General features: G+C 42.0%; 2 protein-coding genes across 7 annotated transcripts in view; both read right to left on the bottom strand.

Moving 5' to 3' along the window:
• Positions 1-24,615, bottom strand: part of SLC9A7 (solute carrier family 9 member A7) — a 147,241-nt gene that overhangs the window by 32,182 nt on the left and 90,444 nt on the right. For all 6 annotated transcript variants that reach the window (XM_023202761.1, XM_023202766.1, XM_031936589.1 and 3 more), the window contains exons 6-12: positions 21,397-21,502; positions 20,877-21,018; positions 18,451-18,556; positions 16,172-16,260; positions 15,965-16,078; positions 13,512-13,623; positions 7,696-7,849 (exon numbers count right to left, since the gene is read on the bottom strand). In XM_023202761.1, the coding sequence (XP_023058529.1) occupies positions 7,696-7,849; positions 13,512-13,623; positions 15,965-16,078; positions 16,172-16,260; positions 18,451-18,556; positions 20,877-21,018; positions 21,397-21,502 (823 nt within the window). The remainder of the gene's footprint in view (positions 1-7,695; positions 7,850-13,511; positions 13,624-15,964; positions 16,079-16,171; positions 16,261-18,450; positions 18,557-20,876; positions 21,019-21,396; positions 21,503-24,615) is intronic.
• LOC111536396 (phosphoglycerate mutase 1-like) lies at positions 11,090-12,295 on the bottom strand. The gene has a single exon (XM_023202783.1). It carries the CDS (start codon positions 11,510-11,512, stop codon positions 11,090-11,092), a length of 423 nt encoding a protein of 140 aa, XP_023058551.1. The 5' UTR covers positions 11,513-12,295.

Genomic DNA, 24,615 nt, shown 5'->3' with positions numbered 1-24,615 from the left:
ATTTAAAGCAGCAATATCAGGAGCCAGGTCAAATGAGGATTGATCGGGAATGAGGATGAGCCTCTCAAAATATAATGTAATAAAATCAGAGGATGAAATACACCTCATAGAAAACAAATTTACATTTTTTTTGCAAATTCGTCTGTTTATAAAGCAAGATACCAAAAATAGAAAAAAATAAATTGTTGCTTAAATGTTACACATATTTAAAGTGTTTACATATATTTTTACACATATTTGACAGAAAGAACAAAAAGCATGATATTATTGAAAAACAGCAACAATACTTAAGAAGACAAAGATGGTCTTTTTTTTCAGACAAGCACACCATGTTGTACATAGGATCAACCTGAAAGTCGGGAACCTCGCTTCTGCTACTCTCTTTAGCTTGTAGCCTTTTGAGTTGACATGGTCCACCTTCACCTTCCTTAATAATTTCTGGGTTACTCAGAGTGCATCTGAATCTTACTATCATGTTGGAGCAGGGTTTCGTAAACTCAGCAGCATTGACATTTCAGGTCAGATAATTCTCTGTTGTGGTGACCCGTACGGTGCACTGTAAGATGTTTAACAGAGTCTCCGGCTTTCACCCACAAGATACTAATGGCAACTCCACCCACCAAGAAGCTGAAGTTTTGACCCCTTCCTCTTGTTGTGGCCAATTAAAAACATCTCCAGATACTGCCAAATAAATGTCCCCTGGGGGACAAAATTGCCGTCAGTTGAGAATCACTGCACTGAACCATGTATTCTCAATGGAGGCAGTATCACCCTCCTGGGTATAAAAATTGGTTCTTGTAGGTAAAAGAAAATACTTGGATATTACAATGGTTTGTAGCCCTCCAAAGTGCCACAGCACAGACAGAGAGGCATAGCAGATCTGTGATATTAAAATTTCACTGGGGGAGGTAATTGAGGAAAAGGTTTTTAAAGGCTCCTCAGCGGTGACAATAATGAAAAAAAGATTGAGAACTACTTCGCTAGACAATGCCCAAATTCTCATGTTACTAATATCCCCTGACATATGCAAGTGAGGACACGATTCTTCTTAAGGTGGTACTTTTAGTTACATGTTCAGAATGTGACTTAAATCAGACTCTATTACTACAACATTGAAAAATTATAGCAAACACCAGAAAAACAAGCCAGATTCCTTAATGTAAGATTCATTGTCTCTTCAGTAATAGTATTAATAATAGTAGCAGCTGTAATGCTATGATTAATACTATTAATATAATAACAGCTAAAATATACTAAGTGCTTATGTGTCAGATGGTACACTGATGAGAGAATTCTTCATTGCATTATTTATTACATTTTATCCTCACACTATGACTGTCCCTATTTAATCAGTGAGGAAACTGAGGGATACAGGTGAAATAAGTTGCCCAAGGTCACAAAGGTAGAAATGGTAGAGCCAAGATTCCAACTCAGGCTGCTAGACTCCAGAGCCTCAGCTCTTCCTCTTATAGGATATTGCCTTTGATTACAAGGTGGCATCTTTAAGGTCTTTTAAAATATCCAGTTGCAAATGCTATTACATAAAGAGCTCAGGGCTTCTCCCTGCCTTTATTCCTTATGTTATCTTGCAAAGAGCTTTATTATAAATTCTCAGTCTAACAGGATTATGCCAAGTAGAGCATTCTTACTTGTCTTTGAATGATTATATTACTACACTCTGGAATGTGAAGGTTACAGTTCATTTGGCCACCTGGGTGTATGTCGTTCCACCGCCCCCCCCCCCCCCCCCCACCCACTATCTCCACCGTTTTGTGTGTGTTACTTGAAGCTGAGGACTCCTAGAAGACAGCCACCATGCTGTCGCAATGTGGTCAGGACACACACAAGGCTCATCAGCCAAAATAATCCCACGATCATTTTTTAAGTTGCTAAAATTACATCCTTTGTCAATAACAACTCTTAAGAGACTAAGAAAAATATTTTGTTTTAACAAAAAGCAATTTGCACATTTTACCATTATGTTTTAAAATACCAATCACAAAACACCAATTTAAAAAGATAAATTGGATTTATGGAAAGCAGTGACCTGGCTTTGGATGTACAGTTATATTCATTTTTATTTTATACACAGACTTGAAATTAGCCATAGTAAGAAACACAGCTAACTCCTATTTATGGTGAACTCCAAGAACCACCCTGGGCAGCTGACTTCTGAGCAGCTACTTAACAGTTCATCAGGGCCTCCCTCTATCAGTAGCCTGGAGAAGTAAGGAATAAGTAGGTACTGATCATATTGAGGTCACGGGGTCAAAATACCAAATTGAACTTCAGGGGGTTTCTGAATCAATTTAGAATAAGAACATTAGTTACAGAAATGATACATGGCCATCACACCACAAGCCACAAGCTAGAAAAATTAATCTGTTTTATTACCCTATTTCAGAGGGAATTTCTTTTGATGTAATCTCTGTAAATGTCAGTTTCTACACTTATGTAATCATTATTTATACACATCTGGAAAAATGCAATGAGCTGACACAGTATGTATTTTTCAGTAATGGCATACTTTCCTTCATTGTGCTGTCTGGATAGAGTCGGACAGAAAGAAGGAAATGATAAAGATAGAAACAGAAATCAACTAAAATGAAATTAGAAAAACAATACAAAAAATCAATGAAATAAATAGCTGGTTCTTTGGAAAAGATCAATAAAATTGGCAAATGTCTAGCAAAATTGACCAAAAACAGAGAAGATATATCAAAAATGGGATATCACTGTAGACCCCACAGACATCAAAAGGATAACAAGGGAATGCTACAAACGACATAAACTTGACAACTTAAATGAAACTGACCAATTTCACAAATCACCACAACTTACCCAATATGAAATAGGTCATCTGAAAAGACCTATAACTAATAAAGAAATTGGCTCCATAATTGAAAAACTCCCAAAAAAGAAGTCTCCAGGCCCAGATGGTTTCACTGGAGAATTGTACCAAAAGTTTAAGGAAAATAACACCAATTTTACATAATCTCTTCCAGAAAACAAAAGAGTAAGGAACATGTCCAACTCATTTTGTGAGGCCAGATTGCTCTGATACCAAAACCAGACAAAAGCAGTATAAAAAATAAAGAACTACTGACCAATATCCCTTATGAATACAGACATAAAAATCCTTAACAAAATGTTTGCTCATATAATTCAGCAATATGTAAATAATATACCACACCAAGTGGGGTTTATTTCAGAGAAACAAAGCTGGTTCAATATTTGAAAAGTAATTAATGTAATTTGCCATATTAATAGGCTAAACAAGAAAAATCATATGATCATATCAATTGATACAGAAAAAATATTTGATAAAATTCAATACCTGTTCATGAGATGAACATCTACAAATACCCTGTAGCTAATAGTATAGTTAATAAGGAAAGACTGAATGCTTTCCTTTTTTTTTGAGATGGAGTCTCACTCTGTCGCCCAGGTTGAAGTACAGTGGCCCATGATCTCAGCTCACTGCAAGTTCTGCCTCCCGGGTTCATGCCATTCTCCTGCCTCAGCCTCCCAAGTAGCTGGGACTATAGGCGCCTGCCACCATGCCCGGCTAATTTTTTGTATTTTTAGTAGAGATGGGGTTTCACCATGTTGGTCAGGCTTGTCTCGAACTCCTGACCTTGTGATCTGCCTGCCTCGGCCTCCCAAAGTGCTGGGATTACAGGTGTGAGCCACCGTACCTGGCAAATGCTTTCCTCTTAAGATCAGAAAAAGATGAGGACGTCCATTTATACCACTCTTATTCTACACAGTAGTGAAAATCCTAACCAGAGCAATAAGGCAAGAAAAGGAAACAAAAGGTACACTGGTTGAAAAGGAAGAAAAAAAAAAACTGTCACTATTTACAAATAACATGATGGTCTATGATGGTCTATATGGTCTACGCAGAAAATTCCAAAGAATCTACCAAAAAAAAAAAAAAAAGGACCAAAACCCTTTCAGAACTAAAGAACTAATAAGTGAGTTCAGCAGTAAGGTGACAGGATACAAGTTCTAACAAAACACGTACAGGCCTTGGGTGCTGAAAACTGCAAAAGTCAAATGAAAGAAATCAAAGAAGATGTAAATAAATGGAGAAATACATCATGTTCATGGATTGGAAGACTCAACAAAATAAAGATGTCAATCTCCCCAAAAATTAATGTAAAGGTTTAACATAATTCCTATGAAAGACCCAGCAAGATTTTTTTTTACATGTAGACACATGTGTTCTAAAATTTATGTGGAATGGAAGTAGAATAGCCACAACAATAAAGTAGGAGGAATCACTCTAACTGATACTAAGGTTTACTGTATAACTATAGTCATCAAGACAGTATGGTCTTGGAAGGATAGACACATAAACCAATAGAGCAGTGCAGAAAGACAACCCCATGCATACAGACAACTGATTTTTGACAAAGAAGCAAAATTAATTCAATGGAGTAAGGATAGTCTTTTCAACATATGTTAGAACAACTGGATAGCCACTGGCAAAAAAAAAACCTCAACCTAAACCTCACATCTTATACAAAAATTAACTCAAAATGGATCACAGACTTAAATGTACAGTGTAAAACTAAAAAGCTTTTAGAAGATAACGCAGAAGAAATCTTCAGGCCTAAGGCTTGGTGGAGTCCTTAGACGTGATACAAATGCATGACCCATAAAAGAAAAAAAAATTGATAAATTATAAATTAAAACTTCTGCTCTATGAAAGACCCTATTAAAATGATTAAAAGACAAGCGCCGGGCGCGGTGGCTCACTCCTGTAATCCCAGCACTTTGGGAGGCCAAGGTGGGTGGATCACGAGGTCAGGAGATTGAGACCATCCTGGCTAACATGGTGAAACCCCATCTCTACTAAAAATACAAAAAATTAGCCAGGCGTGGTGGCGGGTGCCTGTAGTCCCAGCTACTTAGGAGGCTGAGGCAGGAGAATGGTGTGAACCCGGGAGGCGGAGCTTGCAGTGAGCCGGGAAGGTGCCACTGCACTCCAGCCTGGGAGACAGAGTGAGACTCTGTCTCAAAAAAAAAAAAAAAAAAAAAAGACAAGCTACACACTGGGCAAAAATATTTGCAAACCATGTATCTGACAAAAGACTACAGTCTCGAATAACGAACTCTAAATACTCAACAAAGAAACAAACAATCCAATTTAAAAATGGACAAAAGACTTGAACAGATACTTCACCAAAGACATATGAATGGTAAATAAACACATGAAGTGATGTTTAATATAATTATCTATGAGAGAAATGCAAATTAAGACCACAATGAGATATTCCCACATACCTACTGGAACAGCTGAAATGAAAAACACTGACAATATCAAACGCTGGGGAGGATGCTGAGAAACTGGACCCCTCATACACTGCTGGTGGGAATGTACAATGGTACAGCCACTCTGGAAAACAGTTGGCAGTTTCTTATAAAACTAAACACACGTTTACTATCCAACCCAGAAGGCACACTCCTGGGCATCTGTCTTGGAGAGGTGAAAACTTATGCCCATGCAAAAACCTACAGAAGAATATTCACAGTGGCTTTATTTTTAATAGCCCAAAACTTGAAACTATCCAAATGTCCTTCGAGGGGTAAATGGTTAAACAAACTCTGGTACATCCAGAGTTTGGCTGGAGCCACTAATTAGGCAGCAGGGACCAGAGGAGGAATGTGGCAGGCCCACCTTGGAATACTACTCTGCAATAAAACATAACAAACTTGATACATGAACAACCTACATGGATCTCCAAGGCACTTACAAGAGCAAAATGTCAAAAGTCAACTCTCTACTCTCAATGGAAAATTATTTGGTCCCGTATATGTTTGAGGGGAAGGGTAGAAAAGGATTTACAAAATAGCATGAAAAACAAACATGATTTAATGAGGCTCTGAGCATCCAGAGCATCTACCAGGTGACCAGACAAACAGGAGCAGGAAGTAATCTCAGAGGTCACCAAATGCAAAGATTCTCAACTGTGTGCAGGGTAAACCTTTTTTCTTGCCCTAATTCTGCTACATAGAACAAAGATGGTACCATCTTATGTCTTAAGTTTAAAAGTAAGAGACTGTAAATTTTCTTCAGGTTTATATTCTCAAAGATGGATTCTTTTCCTTAATCCAACCCTTGAGATTCATGCCAGGTAACTGAAATTCTAACCTTCCCAAATTTTATAACTCTTCTTTACAGGCAGTATAGCACAGTGGTTAAGAGTGTGGACTCTCTGGTATGAGCACCTAGGTTCAAATCCTAGCTTGTCCACTTAAAGCTCTGTGACCTTGGGCAAATTTCTGCTTTGTGCCTCAGTTTCCCCAACTCTAAAATTGAGATAATAGTCCTATCTCCCTTGTAAGAATGTTATGAGAATTATCTTAATATATGCATGGTGTCTGGAACAATGCCTGCAACCTAAGTGTTACTTATTATTATGACCAACACTGATAAACCCCATATTGGTTCTGCAGACCCACCTGGATCTCAGGCAGGGATACACTAGCCCAGAAATGGTGAAGCTGGCAGTGGAAGTGGCAGTGGCTGGCGGCAGAAGTGGCAGCCCAGGAATCTCTGCCTAACATCTATACGAAAACTGCAGATACAGGAGATGATTCTCTCAAATTTTAGTTTCTTCCCCCCACCTCCAAGGATGACTGGGAGATCTCTGTTCATTTTCTCTCCTCCGAGGTATGTACGCTGTGCAGCTGTCTCGGGCATTCTACAGTCTAGAGAATACAAACTAAAAAAGCCAGCAGAGAAAGAAAAACCATTGCCACCATGTGGCTTTTCAAAGAAGTTTTCTTCACACCTTTGCACTACCCAAGTCTTGTTGTTCCGCAACACGGTCACCCTGTGCAGACCTGAAATTGTGGCAAGTGGCCAGAGCACATCCAGTGATGTGCAGCACAACACTTACAGCTGAAGTGCCCTTGAGATCACCTGGCAGAGCATCTTCACTCAACGCTGAGGAAACCTGAGGCCCAAACACATGAGAGGCTTGTCTTTAATTCAAGCCAGAGTTGGGCTGTGGGTCTCTTGAACCCTATTTCCAATGACCTCTTTACCATAAGATGCTGGAGCTCACAAACACAATTTGGAATTCAGGCGTTCTTGAAAAAGTCAAACTCGTATCAGTGCTCCTTCTGTCCTGACACAGCTACAAAGCCACAGGCAGAGGACGTCCATGAAACTGCAACAGGTGAGGGTTACCCAGGAAATGTCACCTCTTTTGTACACTCAAGCAACAAGAGACAGCATACAGCTTCATGCTAAAATAAAACTCTAACTGCCTCTATATCTGGCTGGTGAGCTTGTTCTTCAGAGTCTGGATTTCATTTCAAAGGAACATGAAATACTGGACTCTGCCAGGGGCTCTTGGTCTATTTTCTGTCCTGCAGCTTTAAGACTTTTAAAATTTTTGCTCTAATGTCACTGTTCTAGCAAGATCCAGGCACTTCTCATTCTTTGTACGTTTGCACTGACAAAAATTTTTAATGACTACATTTTTTTCTCCTGGAAAACCCCATACTCCAAACTTTTACTTATTGTTTAAAAAAAAATCGTTAATCCCTCCTCACAAACAAAACCAAAGACTGTAAAAGGCTTCCATGAACTAAAGAAGCACACCCTGCACAGGTTGTTGAACATTCTCAGAAACAGTGACAACTGACATACTCAATTAGCCTTGGTTCCAAACCAACCTGATGTTAAGCCATGACAACATGGGTGTTGTGCCTCCTCCAATGATCCAGACGGTGAAGAACACGATGAGAAGGGTGGTTGTGAACATCATCTGGCGAGCATAGGATGCCGTGTCACGGATGGCCAACGCAAATGCCATTGCTCCCCTGAGGCCTGCAGGGACCAAAGAAGATCTGCTTATAAGAATTAAATGACAATGTTGTCTCAAAATCCACTGCTGCCATTTGGGGCTAATAAACTCTATTCATTCATGCTTCAGGGGCCAAGTTGTCTTACTCAGAAAGAAGAACCTTAAAGGCATGATTTTCTTTTATTTGATGCTGTCTTTTGCAAAACTCCCGAACACAATGAAAAAGCATCGTACTGCTTTGTACAGCACTTTTTCAGAATAATAACACTCCTATTACTTAAATGATTCTCCTGCTAGTAACATGAAGTAAAAATAAATATAAGTAAGTAATAATAATATAAGCTAAAACTGTGATCCCAACACAACCCAAGCACCACACAGTCAATATAAACTTAAAAAACAGGCTAGGTACGAGTATTCAAATTTGTGGAACACAGTTCAGCATTTCCTTAGCAAAAGGGGAAACCACACAGAGAAGTGAAAATATAACCCAATCTACATCAGGGGTGGTCAACTCTTTCTGTAACTGGCCAGATATTAAAGATTTTAGGTTTTCTGGGCCAAGAGACAAAATCAAGAATATTATGTGGGTACTTAGATCAAAGAGACGAACATTTCCACAAATGTTTATTATCAAAAATCAATAATAATAATTGAGGCCACTTTGTTGTAATACAGGTCTAATAACGAAAAGAGGGAAATTCTTCCTGGAGGGGATATTTTGCTTAACTGTTGTTTCAAAGTCAGTGTTGTCTAGCATCAAATAGAGTGCATGTCTAGCATCAAACAGAGTGCAAACATTCATCTGTATAAGACATTCTTAGCTCATGGGCTATGTGAAGACAGGCAGTGGCCAGATTTGGCCCAGGGGGTGTAGTTTGCTGATACCTGATCTGCATTATGGATTTTAAGATTAATACCATCAGTTTAATGTTTTGGAGTTCATCTTTCTAAGCTCTTTCGTTCCTTTCCCATATCATGCTCATAATTTATTTTATAGTAAAGACTGAATCTGGCTGGGTGTAGGGGCTCATGCCTATAATCCCAGCATTTTGGGAGGCAAAGGTGGGCAGATCACCTGAGGTCAGGAGTTTGAGACCAGCCTGACCAACATGGTGAAACACTATCTCTACCAAAAATACAAAAATTAGCCAGGCATGATGGCATGTGCCTGTAGTTCCCTGCTAATGGGGAGGTTGAGGTGGGAGAATCACTTGAATCCTGGAGGCAGAGGTTGCAGTGAGCCGACATGGTGCCACTGCACTCCAGCCTGGAGGACACAGTGAGGCTGTGTCTCAAAAAAAAAAAAAAGAAAAAAAGAAAAAAAGAAAAAAAAAAAGACTGAATCTATAGTCTTTATATCTAGTATTAATTTTTATTCACCATGGGGAAGATTATGTGTATAACATGCGAGAGAATGAAAAGTTAGACTTACTATATCTCTTTGTACATTTTTCTACTTTTCGCAATTTCACAATTATTAATATATGTAATCTGAGCACTTCACTACAATTCACTAAAGAAGAGTGACATCAATAAAAGTTACACTGAAAACAAAGTTGATGTTTTCTAGTCATCTGTCCTAGTGAAATATTTATACACATCTAGGTCACCCTACAGCCAGCCAGCTATGTCAAGGGTCAACATTTAAGCCTCTCAAGGGATGTTGACTTAAAGAAGAAAACTTGGGCATCAGAGAGAGACCACGCAGAATATATTTTTCTTAATTTCATTAGGTAAGCATGGTAAGCAATATGAAAGTGAGACCTCAGGTCTTTCATAGCCTTGATGAATGAGTTCCTTTTGATAGGCAGATTTCTCCCAGCATAAAATGTCTTTTATTGGAAATATCATTAAACAGCACTGTACACTTCTCAGCTTTTTAGTACAGAAGCCAATGAGCATATTTAAGTTGACCTAGATGACAGGGTTAGCTCCAACTAATCTTCCTCTTGTCCACTGGCATATTCCTAATATGTACATAGAAGCTTATCACCATCCTCTTCACCAAGCTCTGAATGTGTCCCTGCTGCTCTTGAGTGAAGCTCAAACTCTTTGGCACAGCACTGGAGCTTCTCTGAGGTCTCCACTCTACAGTAGTGGTTCTCAAAGTGTGGTTTTCAAACCAGCAGCAGCGGCAGCTCAGAAATATTAGAAGAACCCACTCCATATCCCCAGAATCAGACAGTGAGGCCCAGCAACCTGTGCTTTAACAAGCCCAATGGGCAATTCTGATGTAACCTAGAGGGTGAAAATTATGAGTTTAGATACAATTCTCCTTTCCAACCTCACCTTCTTTTTTTTTTTTTTTTTTTCCTTTTTTCTTCCATATCATTCCTTTCTTATACTGATTTGGAAAAAAGATTTAGTACAGTTATGCTCAAAATGAGTACCGGGCCCATGTGGCAGGGCCAAGTAACTAAAACATGATTCAGAAAACAGGCAGTGAAAGACACACTTGCACATGATCAAGAGGCATTTCACTGCGATGAAACAAGGCGGGGCAGGGATTCTAAAACACACAGCAGGAGGCACTCCTACCCCTTTCAAGTCAAGGAGCTTGTGCCATATTGGTATAAGGAATGGTTTATTTTCTGATGATCACATGTGGGATTATTTCAACTGCCACTAGAAACCCCACAAGGACTTTTGTTTTGTATTATTTATATACTTCGTTTTTGTAAAATAAATGCAACAGAAACTTAATTCAGGATTGATCCCACCCATCAAGTAGAGCCGGCCCCTCTGGGGTCAGGAAGGAAACCGTTTTTTTGTTTTTACATCACCATGCTGGTTACATTCATCTTCCACTGGAATGACTAGAGCCCTCCGGGCAGTGGCCTGACTACAGAAGAACACAGGACTGGCTCCTGGGGGCAAACAGGCTCTCTTGCTTCTCCTCATTGGCCGTGCCTTAGCATGGTTCCTCCCTATCTCCTACTCGAGCAGGTCCTTAGTACACAAAACCCTGGTAAAAACCCAAGTCACTACCTCTCAACTCTTTTGGATAAGGAGAGTTTTCCCTGGGCTTGGACTGAGAAGCCGTGCCCTCCCTGGAGGTGCTATCTTGACTAGATTGTGTGAAGACAGTGGCTGCAGGAGAAAAATGGCTGAAATGAAAAATGGGAGTCACTGGTACCCATCTGCAGCTACAACTTCAGATGCCTACAGACGTGGTCAGTGTGACACGTGCAGTGGGGAGGGACAGAGAAAGGGATGGGCAAGGGGGGTGTTCCCAGGGAAAGTAGTCTATCCGCTGGCCTTTACCTCTTCACTTTGCCCTGGGCAGCCACAGCTTCCATGGCTTTACACACGGTCTCTTCATCCCCCAGGAACTGCATGCGCCTGATGTGCTTCAAGTTCTTGTCCAATTCACAGACAACAGGAATAGGAGTCGGCAGGTTCCTCTCTGCAGAGAGACCCTCCAGATGCTTGACAATGCCGGGGAGGCTGTTGCCATGGGCTGTAATCAGTACGCATTTCCCCTCCTTAATCTGGGGAACTATTTCTTCATTCCAAAGGGGCAGAGGTCTGGCAGAAGTGTCCTTCAGACCCTCACAAGAGGGTAGCTGATCTTCAGTGAGGTCTACATACCTGCGATCTTTACTGATGCTGCTGTAGAAGGGATGATTGGGCTCTATGAGAGGTGGTGGGACATCACAGGAGCGCCTCCAGATCTTTACCATGGTTGGCAGCAGTTTCTGCTTTATGGAGGTCGGTCAGAAGCCCAGAGTGCCACTCATTAAGATGCCAAGTCCTCACTATGGGCAGCCGTATCAGGTCAGTGGCATCTGGCACTGTCCAGAGGACCCAGATTGCTTTCTTCTGCACTGAGGTGAAGCAGATGTTGAACTTATAGCCAGCATCTTGCAGTGCCTGTCTACCTCACTTCACCTCCTTGTGACCCCCAGGCTCAGGGAGGTGTCCTTCCAGCCACTGAAGCAGTTCTCCAGGTTCCAGGCACTCTCCCCGTGCCAGATCAGCAACAGCTTGTAGGCAGCAATGGTGGTCAACCTCACCCTCTTTCTGAATTATTCCATGTATCTGACATTTAAACCAGACTGCTGCCCTTCCCTAAACAAGCCAGGCATGCCAATGCTTTTCTGCCTTCCCAAACTGCTGCCTCCTGAAATTCCATTCTTCCAAGCCTAGCTAAAAGGCCACTCCCTTAGTGAAGATGGCCCTAAGCCATTCTCTTCTTGTCCACGTTTCTTTCAGACCTCTTTTGTGCAATTCACCAACCTCTCTTGGAAGAAAATTAACTCTTTGTCTACCTGCCTCCCCCCAGCAGACTGTCAGCTCCGTGAAGGAGGCTGGTCTTTGCATCCTCCACAACCTAAAGCTGTGGCTTATGAAAAGAGGATGCTCTGGCCAGGCACGGTGGCTCAAGCCTGTAATCCCAGCACTTTGGGAGGCCGAGATGGGCGGATCACAAGGTCAGGAGATCAAGACCATCCTGGCTAACACAGTGAAACCCCGTCTCTACTAAAAAATACAAAAAACTAGCCGGGTGAGGTGGCGGGCGCCTGTAGTCCCAGCTACTCGGGAGGCTGAGGCAGGAGAACGGCATAAACCCGGGAGGCGGAGCTTGCAGTGAGCCGAGATCCGGCCACTGCACTCCAGCCTGGGCGACAAAGCGAGACTCCGTCCCCCCGACCAAAAAAAGAGGATGCTCAATAAATGTTTGTCAGAGTAAAAGGAAATCATCTTAGAGGACTATACCTGTATCTAAGTTCAGAGGCAAGCTAGTGTGAGACAAAATGACTGCTTTACTGAGCAGTGCCTGTTGGTTTGATTTCACTATGACTCTGTGAGCCCCCCGATAACTACTGCATGGCAGTAATGGTGGCTGCAACTCACTCTCTGTCTTAAAGGACAGAGGTGCTTTTAAGGGTCACAGTAGCCTTCTGCAACTAACTTCTCCTCCCTCTGTTCTGCAGAAATGCTCTAACTTCAGTCTCATTTATATAAAGCTGACGCTTACCACCCCCACTGCATCATCCACTCATGCCAGTTGCTCTCTCCTTACTCTACTTCCACAGCTTTCTTTATTGTCCTTTGTCCCCTCAGTGGCTTCTCCAGACTTCTGAGCTTTACAGGGAAAAGGGGGGGCATGCGGGAGACAGTGTCAATTCAGCAGGATGGTCACAGCTATTAAATTCCAGTGTTGGGTCCCCCTTGCTTACATGAGTGTATTTTATTTCTTTTGCTCCACAGAAAGTGAGAGCTGGGGGATCTCAGCTAATTAGTTCAATTTCATTATTTTACAAGAGAGGATACTGCAGCTGGGAGGTGCTGAGTGACTTGGCCAGTGCTCTTTCTCATCAGGAGCTCTTTTCCTTCTAATTCTAGACCTGGCACCCTTCAGAAAGCTTAAGGGTTATGAAGATCTTCTAGAAAACAATCAAGCACTTTAAACACCATATCTCCAGGTCCCTTGAGTGGTAGTGATGAAATAGAAATGCAAATAATTTGGGGAAGAACGTTCACATTTGGTAGTATGGTTTGCAAAATCAACACTAATTCAATTGAACATGTACATCTGTCTATTCCTCACTGCAGGGGACACAAACGGACCAGAAACTTGAATGCTTGCCTTTTTATGAACTTTATCAATTATATTTTAGTCATATTCTTGTTACCTGCTGAATAAAACTCATTTTCTTTACACTTACGCCTTTTTACCTGAAAACATCATCATGTGTTGAAAATTCCAGCCAATCTTATGCCTTCTGCCCAAGTTGAGGAAGAAGGAAAGCGGGTAGATGTGCGCGGCTCTGCCCAGGAAGATGGCAACCTGACCACAGGTGGAGGTTAAGGGCCCAACAGTTTCCAGAATGGCATTCCACACAGCCTCCGGCTGAGCAGGGAATTTTAGGAATACTGTGACGCCTCATTATAGTCCAGAGAGCTGCCCAAAGAAGCCCGGCTGCCTAGTTTCCCTCAGACAAGTTTCTCAGCAACAAAATGGGAGTAGTTTGGCTAAGCTTCCCCACCTCCTGATTCATAGAGATCATTTCTAGCTTGTTAAACACACTGTTGTAACTTCTTGATTTAATTCAACTGGTATCTATCTATCTATCTATCTATCTATCTATCTATCTATCTATCTGTCTGTCTATCTATCTATCTATCTATCTAAATCTATCTAAAAAGGAGTCCAGAATAAGCTAAAGTACCACGGCAGGAGAGGGCAGTTGAGAGAAGCAAACAGTGTGTGCTGGGCTCTACTAAAAGAAAAGGCACTAGAAGAAAAAAATTGCTAATCCTGCAGTCAAACTATAAAGAAAAAGTTTGCTGGATAAGCGCTCGCAGGCTTCATTTGCAAGTAAACATCAGAGATTTTAATGGCCAGAAAGAGCCTGCAAATAAGAGGTGGGGAAATTTAAAATATTCATAACACTAAAAGACATTCACATCACTCACAGGAATGAACCCAGGGAGATATTTCTCTACCTAAGTAGCTAAAATGGCTTTTGGAGATGTAAGAAATGGAAAAGGAGGGTGGAAAAAGGAACTCTGTTGTGGAAACCAAAGAATTCAGGGAAACTGGTCCTTTGTCACTTCTGAGTTTAGAACAGTGCCCAGCTGAGAGAGCTGCACACTGCCCTGGTCAGAGAAGGGAACGTCTGTGGGAGCCAGAGGAACAGGGAGCTTCCGTTTTGGCAAAACACCAGCTGCAGGAGCTGCAGCTGTTTCAGACAGAAGCCAGGGCGGAACTATCTTCTCCGTCTCCTGCAGGGTAAAGCACTGCCTGTTTTTCTTCCGTTTTCTTTCTGTTTTGTTTTAAGCAGAAAGAACGAGGTAATGCTTACAAAGTACATTGTATCCCAGAAGAGAAGCAAAAGTCCTTAAGTGGTAAGCAGCAGTTAGGATCTGCAGAGGACCGGCTTGGCCTCTGCCAGGCCCTCATCTGTAAACAGGGCTGTGCTCTCACTATCTCTCACAGGGTGTCATGCTAGGAATACAAATCAAAACAACATGCAAGGTCTTTCTCAAAAAAGAATAAAAACACTGGTCTTGCAGATTTTTAGCTATTAGTCTGGTAAGCATGGAAATCCAAGAAATGAGCCACCGGTTTAAGCGTAGGAGGCTCTCACACTAGAAGGATTCCAGTATTGCATTAGGCCACTGTCACTGTCCAGCAGCTTGGTGAGTGTCAGTCATTCCTGCACAATAAATTAAGCCCAGAGAGAAAAACACTCCTTTTTTGCCAGCATTCCAAAATCTAAGGATAACCATGAGGCCTCAGAAAAGGCAAATGTGAATGTCCAGCAATAGGGGACTGCGCTCAGTATCTTGAAATCAAGCCCCAGAAAAGTTCGCTTTAATAAAAACATAGTATCTGAGGCCAAGTGAGCAAAACCCTCAGCTGTCCATCCACTGCTAGGCACATGAGAGAAGCCAATCCCGCAAACTATGTCTCTTTTCCAGAAACTGCATTTACAATGGGCCCAGACCAAGGAACCAAGTATTTTTCTATTTTATCTTTTCTTCCCCTTGTTTTTTTTTTTTCTTCTCCTTTTTTTGGTGGGGGTGGGGAGAAAGAGTCTTCCACCATGATCTGCAGCAGCAGGGAAGCTTGAGAAAAAGTAGGGTCACTGCCTGCAAACAACCCTGGGCAGTGTGAGGAAGGGCTGCCCATATTGTGGATGTAGTCACGAGCAAGAGGAGAACCTTTGGGTCATCCAAATCAGGGCACCTCCTGGGTTGGAATTCATAGAGCAATGAAATGTCAAAAATAACACTGGAGACTGACATGGTTGCTGACTTTTAGATTCACCCAGAAGGGCACTTTACAACACAAACTATCACCTGCTGAGCACCAGTTTAACAGAAAGGCCATCTTACACAGAAAAGGCCGAAAGGATGATCTTGGAATACATGCAGTCCTTTAAGTCAAATACATTCAGCGTTATGAAATGCCACTTAAGCCTTCTTTTATTCATCATAAAAACGCTGCGAACTAGCATGGACTTAGTCACCTACCCAAAACAGAAATAGTAATTATTATTTTATGATATTTTATATGATTATATTATTGTTATTTTATATTATTATTATGACTATTATTACTATAGCTTCTCCAACAGTGGTTGTCTCTGCATGTAGAAAATGGTGGAATAAGAAAAGGATACAAAAGCGCCAATGATGAAAATGGGGCTGAAAACGTGCTTCTGGAAGGTAAACAGTGCCAGGCCCATGTAGGAGAAGATGAAGTTCTCTGCCAGGAAATGTAACACCTCAAAGAGCTGCACAGAGAAGGGAAAAGGAAGCTGTAAACCCTGCAGTTCCCCCTTCCCTGTGTTAACAAGCAACTCGTGAGTACCAAGCCTCTCTCTCACCTGCTTGGTTCGACTTCTTGATTCCACCGACAGATTGTTGTAGGTGTAATGAGCTTGTGTGATTCCACAGAAAAGGACAGCTACAACACCTGTTAAAACATCCCCCCAAAAAATCAATGGAAAATAAAGAGGCAGGGGAAAAAAACCCTGCTGGAACAAAAGGTTAAGGTAGGCAAGCCTAGCATATCCAACTTCCTGAATATTTCTGAAACTTTCCTATTGCTGGGTCGGGCACAGTGGCTCACACCTGTAATCCCAGCACTGCAGGAGGCTAAGGCAGGCAGATGGCTTGAGCCCAGGAGTTTGAGACCAGCCTGGGAAACATGGTAAAACCCCATTTCTACCAAAAATACAAAAAATTAGCTGGATGTGGTGATGTGGGCCTGTGGTCCCAGCTACTCGGGAGGCTGAGGTGAGAGGATCGCTTGAGCCTGGGAGGCTGAGGCTGCAGTGAGCCCTGATCACACCTCTGCACTCCAGCCTGGGCAACAGGGGGAAACCTTTTCTCAAAAAAAAAAAGAAATAAAGAAAAGAAAAAAAAAAGTTTCCTATCACTACTGAACACTCCTACAACCCCTCACCTCATATCAACGTTTCTGTCTCCCAACCCTGCCTTCCTTCAAAGCCAAGTACCTCAACATCCCCTCCTTGTTCCAGTTTTAATGGTATCTACTGCCTCCTCTAAACTCCTCCAACTACCATCTGTAGTTGGCATATAGCATTCATTCCCTCAAAGAGACTGTGAGGGCCCATCCAAATTTTTGTCATATTCCTCACTGTTTTTAGAATGAATGGACTGAATTTCAAACTAATGCTTTATATACATATATATTTTTTGAGACAAAGTGGATTATATATTATATATCCCTCAGTGGAGGGCAGTGGCATGATCTTGACTCACTGCAGCCTCTATCTCCAAGGTTCAAGTGATCCTCCCACCTCAGCCTCCTGAGTAGCTGGGACTACAGGTGCACACCACCACACCCAGCTAATTTTTGTATTTTTTTGTAGAGATGGGGTTTCTCCATCTTGCCCAGGCTGGTCTTGAACTCCTGAGCTCAAGGGATCCACCTGCCTTGGCCCCAAAATGTTGAGTTTAAATAGGCATGTGCCACCGTGCCTGGCCTATATTTTTTCACAGTCTAGGGCTTCAGACAAAACAGATCAAGAGTACTATTCCATTTATCCAAGCCCCGATCTTCTATATTTCTGGTTAAAGGTCATCATTTTGTTGTGCGAGACAACTGACGCACCTGGGACTTTGCCTACACATTTACAGATAACTGTTAAATTTTAAGGAAGTGGGGCATTTTGTAATGCTGCATATAAAGATTTGCTACAGTATTTTGAAAGGGTGATAAAAGTACATCCTAAGTACTTGGATTATGTACAGTAACTGTACTTGAATTTTTTAATGGAAAAATTCAATGATTTTTAAAAACGAAAGAATGTGAAGAAGTAAAACCACATTTCACCACACTAATACTATATGAAACTGACACCATAAAAATTTGATATTGAAAAACAATGATTAAATAGCCCAGAGACACAACAATGAAAAACCGTGTTCACATTCACCTGAGCAGTTGCAAAATCACCCTTTAAAGGACACGTATTTTGCTTGTCATTGCTACCGTTTATAAAATAACATAGCAATCAAGGGAAATATACAAATAAAATTTTAATAGATTCTTTGCACCTTAACATCTACTTATAGTTAGAATGAGTACTCAAAAATGTAACTGACTTTGGAATGATAAACTTTATCATTAAAATCTACTTTTTCAGGCTAGGCATGGTGGCTCATGCCTGTAATCCCAGTGCTTTGGGAGGCTGAGGCAGGAGGATCACTTAAGGCCAGGAGTTTGAGACCAGCCTGGACAACATAGCAAACTCTATCTCTACAAAAAATAAAAAAATTAGCTGGGTGTGGTACGTGCCTGTAGTCTCAGCTACTTGGGACGGTGAAGGGGGAAGATCCCTTGAGCCTAGCAGTTCGAGGTTACAGTGAGCTATGATTGTGCTGCTGCACTCCAGCCTGGGTGACAGAGCAAGACCCCATCTCTAAAAAAATAAAATAAAATAAAATCTAGCTTTTTGGAAAGTAAACAATCCATTTAAGACAGAACACTAGCCTTGCTCAGCAATCCTTCATACAGACACTTGCTGAACAGTTAAACTCCATGCAGTTGCTACCTAAGAATTCTTTGCTTCCTTCAAGTTCCCACAGGCCCCACTACAGTGAGGGGAAGGGTGGTGCAAGAGTAGAGAAAACCTACCTGTAAATCCGCAGGCTTCTGCCAAGAGAAACGTGCTCCAGGACATGAGGAAGAAGAGCGCTGTCTCCAGCAGGGGGAAGCAGTGTAGTTTGGTAAACTTAGTCACGTTGGCATTCTGTCAAGGACCCTGTCTCCAAGTACATGTATCAGGGCCACCAAGAACCATACTCCACTAGCCCAGGACCCCTCCCCAAAGGGCTAGCCTTTCCCTTCAACCTTTTTTTTCGGAGGCTCTAAAGCTGCTGGAGATTTCTTCAGTAATACAAATTAAGCTTTCCAGTGGAACACAAGTTTTGTAGGGGTTGGAGGAAGAAACAGTGAGATACTGTTCAATGGGTACGGAACTTCTGTTTGGGATGATGAAAAAATTCTGAAAGTAGACAGGGGGATGGCTACCTGACATTGTGAATGTACTTAATCCCCACGGAATTGTGCACTTAAAAATGGTTAAATGACAAATCTCGTTAGCTATATTTTACCACAATTTTAAGAAATTAATCACATAGGGCGCGGTGGCTCATGCTTGTAATCCTAGCACTTTGGGAGGCCAAGGTGGGTGGATCACCTAAGGTCAGGAGTTCGAAACTAGTCTGGCCAACATACTGAAACCCCATCTCTACTAAAAATACAAAAATTAGCCGGATGTGGTGACATACATCTGTAATCCCAGCTATTCAGAAGGCTGAGAATCGACTGAACCCAGGAGGCAGAGGTTGCAGTGACCCGAGATCGCGCCACTGCACTCCAGCCTGGGCAACACAGCAAGACTCTGTCAAAAAAAATATTATCATGTAATATACCAAAAGCCATTACATTTAAATGGTATATAAATTATATGTCAATAAGGTGGTTTTTTTGTTTTGTTTTGTTTTTAAATAAATTCAGCTTTCTAGAGAAACTGGCAACTGGGTTTCTGTGCTCCTTGAATGGCCATGGTTCTGAGAGGCATGGTCATGACGTCAGGCTGGCTTGTTGGGTTGGTTCCAGCAGGGCTGTGAAGACAAGGCCTGTGAAACCCTGACTGCTGGGCACCACTGAGGCCACCTGAGTCCACAACAGGTGCCTAAGGAAGGCACAGGAAAGAAAGAAATGCACAATTCTTGAGGCAGCTACCAGGTGCTGGTGTCACCTTTTGGGACCAGAGATCCTTCTTGTAACAGTGCCATTCGACACAGGGCCAGCATAGAAGCGTCTCATGAGGGATTTCACTAAGCAATATATGTCTCCAGGGCATCAAAAGGGCCCTTGTGAAGAAAGCAATTTAAATCTGCTATCCAATGTGGTAGCTGAACACTTACAATGTGGCTACTCCAAATTGAGATGTGTTGTAAGAGCAACACACACACCATATTTTCTTTCTTTCTTTCTTTCTTTCTTTCTTTCTTTCTTTCTTTCTTTCTTTCTTTCTTTCTGTCTGTCTCTCTCTCTCTTTCTCTCTTTCTCTCTTTCTTCCTTTTTTTTTTTTTTTTGAGATGGAATTTCGCTCTGTTGCCCAAGCTGGAGTGCAATGGCATGGTCTGGGCTCACTGCAATCTCCACCTCCCAGGTTCAAGTGATTCACCTGCCTCAACCTCCTGATTAGCAGGGATTACAGGCGTGCACCACCACACCCAGCTAATTTTTGTATTTTTAGTAGAGACAGGGTTTCACCATGTTGGCCAAGCTGGTCTCGAACTCCTGACCTCAGGTGATCTGCCTGCCTTGGCCTCCCAAAGTGCTGGGATTACAGGTGTGAGCCACCACACCCGGCACACATACCATATTTCAAAGGCTTGCCACAAAGATTGAATGTATAAAATCTCATTAATTATTTTTTATCATAATTTTGGTTTTTTTTCCATATTGATTACATGTTGGAATGATGTGGTTTAAATTACATAGCACTGCCCACCAAAGAGGATATGATGCAGGACTCAGCACATCTGTAGAAGGGATGCCTGCTCTTTCCACATTTTGTTTTTTTAGTTTGTTTAAACTAAATCCCAGCCATCCTTTGCTTATGGAAGGCCACTAACTAGCTATCGCCACATAACACCATGCGGCCCAGAACAGCAGGTGGCAGCAGCTAGCTGGGGCTAAAGTACTTCCCAGCCAGTAGTCCCTAATTCCCAGCCACCTCCTGGCTCCTCAGCTCTTTTCGCCCCTCTAAAACTGATGCTCCAACTGGATCACAAGAAAGGGAGAGAAAAAGCAAAGGTGAAGACAGAGCGAAGTCTAGGCTTGTATTCCTAAACATTTTTTCAGACTCTCAGCTAGGGACCTAACCGTCATGCTTCACCAAAGTGACATATTTCGGGAGCCATCACACCCCAGTGGAACAATCAATGTAAGATTCCAATTTGAAAGAACAGCTGAGAACTTTCTTTTCGAAAGTGTAATGCCACACACACATACCCAGGCCCTAACTGAAACTACAAAAAGGATATTAGAGCAGTCACAACACCAGTCACAGCTCCCATGGTAAAAGAGCCACTAAATATACCTAGAAAAATGCCAACTGACTTAAAAAAGGCAGCAGCATCAAAGGCATGAGTGTTCAGTCCTGCTGGCTGGTAGGCAACAATAGACCTGAAGTTTAAAAACAAGAGACAGTTTTAAAAGACTGCACTGGTTTTACACCATGGTACCTGAAAATATCGACAAACATAGGTATCTACATTTTGTTAAGCATTGGCCAGGGTAAATTCATTTAATTTAATTTGCGGCCAGCATTGCCCAGGGTAAGTTCATTTAATTTAATCTGCAGCCACCATGTTACACTGGCGTCAGCATTCTGATTGCTGCTGGGCACACTAAGCAACATAATTTTATCCACAAAGCTGATAAATCTCATTTAGAAAAACACCCAATTCAATATGTAATACATTTAAGATGAGCCTCTGAATTTAGCCCAAAGCATACAGGAAACCAAGGTGTCCCTTCTCCAGCAGAAACACTGCTACTTACGAGGACAGTACAATGGCAACAGCATCATTTAGGACACTCTCTCCAAAAAGAAGTGCGTAAAGATCCACGTCTGCATGCAATTCATTAAATATTGCCAGCACAGTCACTGAAAAGTGAGCCAAAAGCAGAGAAATTAGTTTTGGTTTCTGACCTTAAACCACTGATTACAGATTTATAGAGGCAATTTCTATCTTGGGTGGGACTGGGTGATTCAAGAGATAGCAAGGGAATCAAAGACAGACTTGTCTATCTGTGGCAGAAATGAAAACGGCAATCTTCCTTATCTGAAGGAGCTTTGATATGATGCTTGAGTCTAATGACACCGCACCAAAACACTATGCTTTCCACTGTGATCCCATCACCCTTTGAAAGTATCTGTTACAGAACTTCAAAAAATAATGACAATCAATGTGATTTGACTTCACCAGTGTGTTGAGATCTCTTTGATTTCTCTGGCTCAATAGAGCCAAGGTTAAAATAACAAAAGTTATTATACAAATGATTAATGAGACTTTGGCCGGCACGGTGGCTCGCGCTTGTAATTCCAGCACTTTGGGAGGCCGAGGCAGGTGGATCACCTGAGATTACGAGTTTGAGACCAGCCTGACCAACACAGTGAAATTCCGTCTCTACTAAAAATACAAAATTAGCCAGGCATGGTGGCACACGCCTGTAATCTCAGCTACTTGGGAGGCTGAGGCAAAAGAATCACTTGAACCCAGGAGGCGGAGGTTGCAGTGAGCCAAGATCGTGCCATTGCACTTCAGCCTGGGCAACAGGAGTGAAACTCCATCTCAAAAAAAAAAAGGCTGGGTGCGGTGGCTCACGCCTGTAATCCCAGCACTTTGGGAAGCCAAGGCGAGCAGATCACGGAGGTTGCGATTTGAGACCAGCCTGACCAACATGGAGAAACTTCGTCTCTACTAAAAATACAAAATTAGCCGGGTGTGGTGGTGGGCGCCTGTAACCCCAGCTACTCCAGAGGCTGAGGTGGGAGAATCGCTTGAGCCCAGGGGGCAGAGGTTGTGGTGAACCGAGACTGCGCCATTGCACTCCAGCCTGGGCAACAAGAGTGAAACTCCATCTCAAAAAAAAAGATTAATTAGATTTTATAAATTCTATCTTTGTGCCAAGCCTTTGAAATATGGTGTGTGTGTTGCTTAAAATAATAATGACAGGGGTGGGGGTGTGGGCAATATTGCCCCTGATTGAGAACCACCGCTCTAGATATATGCACAAGAGCTGTGTTCTCTCTCAACACTCATACCCAACTACCCTCTCTCAGTGGTTTCTACCATAGGATTGCAAAAACTAAAAACCCACTTTCCCAGCTTCTCTTGCAGAAAGCATCACCTCTTCCTGTCAGGAAGAGGGCAGAGAGGCCAGATACCAACGCAGTCATCTTGCCTCCATGGGGCAACTGATGTGTGACTGAAACCCCAGAACAGTGCAGCAGAAAGACAGTGTAGTATTTTTTGATTGTAGTGGAAGCTGGGACATCAGCCCCAGCACTGGTACCCAAGATAAATATCTATTTGTTTAAGCAGGAATTAGCCAGGTTTTTCTGTTCTTTGCAGCCAAAAGCATTACTAATTAATACAATCAGAAAACCAAGCCAAACAAATGTTCAGTTTAGTGAGTTATTATAAGCCGACCAGTCTTGTAACCACCCCCCTGTTCAAGAAATGGAACTTTGTCAGTCCCCCATATGTCCCATCCCAGTCTGAAGCCTCTTCCTTCACTAAAGGGAACCACTAAACTAAATTTTATAGTCATCATTTTCTTGCCTTTCCCGATAATTTAATCACACAAATACACATTCCCTGACGCTACCGTTTGGTTTTGACAATTTTTTAAAAATTTTATTTTTATTTTTATATTTTTTTGAGACAGGGTCTTGCTCTGTTGCCCAGGCTGGAGTACAGTGGTGTGATTATAGTTCACTGTAGCCTGGAACTCCCGGGCTTAAGCAATCCCCACTACCTCAGCCTCCCAAGTAGATGGGACCACAGATGCATAGCACACCTGGCCTAAAAGCATAATTAATAATAATAACAATAAATGCTTACATAGCATTGATCTAAGTTTCAACTTCTCATTCTCCCTGCTCATTATCTCACAAAACAGGTCAGGAACCCTTCTGTGTCCCTCCTGAGCAAGTCTGTGCCTGACCACAAGGAGGGATGTGGGTGCTGACAACTGGAAGACGATGGGATGGGAATGACAGACTGGCTAAGTGGTTTCTGATGGGAGAGATGAAACAAACTGCCCTCCTCCCTACAGCAGGACCCTTGAAATCAGGGTGAGCAGGGTCATAGCTGTTTCCAACTGGACACAGACTGAGAAATCACAATTAACTAACTGAAGATCACTGGGTACAGGCAGTGGGAAAAACAAAAGAATGGCAGATATATGAAGAAGGAAAAACTCAAGGACCTAAATGTGTTCATTCAGCTAACTTTTCATGGACACTTCATCCGTGTACTCAAGGGCACTTAGCCCTTGTGAGCACTCAGTACAAAGTGGCAAGCACTGACATGTACAAAACAGACCTAACTCAAAGAGCTGAGGGAGCAGATAATGGAGTCTAGAAAGAGTGACTAGGCAGGTGGTACATTTGAACCAAGTCCCAGAGGATGCACTCTAGCCTGGGCGACAGAGCAAGACTCCGTCTCAAAAAAAAAAAAAAAAAAAAAAAGAAAAGAAATTGTTAAGATAGTAAATTTTATGTCAGGCATTTTTACCACAATAAAAAAATTAATAATAAAAAAGGAAACTGCATGTCCTTCCTGTGAACCATCATGATGTCATTTCCCCAATTTTAACTCATCACCTTTGCACTCCTTGAGTCAATCAGCCTGACTCACAGGTTTCTATTTTTCTTTTCTTTTTCTTTTTAGACAGAGTCTCTGTTGTCTAGGCTGGAGTGCAGTGGCATGTGTTCTCTGGTGGCTTCCTAGGAAGGCACCATGGGGTGGAAATGTGTTTTCTTCCTTTAATTGTGGATCTGTCTAAAACAAAAGCCCACAAAGATGGCACATGGCAGCCATGACACATGACCACAGAGTGGAGAAGGCTCCCTGTCACAGTGCAGCCTACACTATCCCACATACATTGTGTCAACTTTGACCAGAAGACCAAAGACTCATGTCTCAAGCCAAGTACAGTAATCAGGGACAAGGATTCTTTTTTTTTTTTTTTTTTTTTTTTGAGACAGAG

The sequence above is a fragment of the Piliocolobus tephrosceles genome, chromosome 12, assembly GCF_002776525.5.
Source record: "Piliocolobus tephrosceles isolate RC106 chromosome 12, ASM277652v3, whole genome shotgun sequence".
Taxonomy (NCBI): Eukaryota; Metazoa; Chordata; class Mammalia; order Primates; family Cercopithecidae; genus Piliocolobus; species Piliocolobus tephrosceles.
This window is presented reverse-complemented; position numbering and strand designations above follow the sequence as displayed.

Bases quoted from the DNA above. Each gene is read 5' to 3' on its own strand.
- LOC111536396 (XM_023202783.1), bottom strand. From the start codon at position 11,512: ATGGTAAAGATCTGGAGGCGCTCCTGTGATGTCCCACCACCTCTCATA.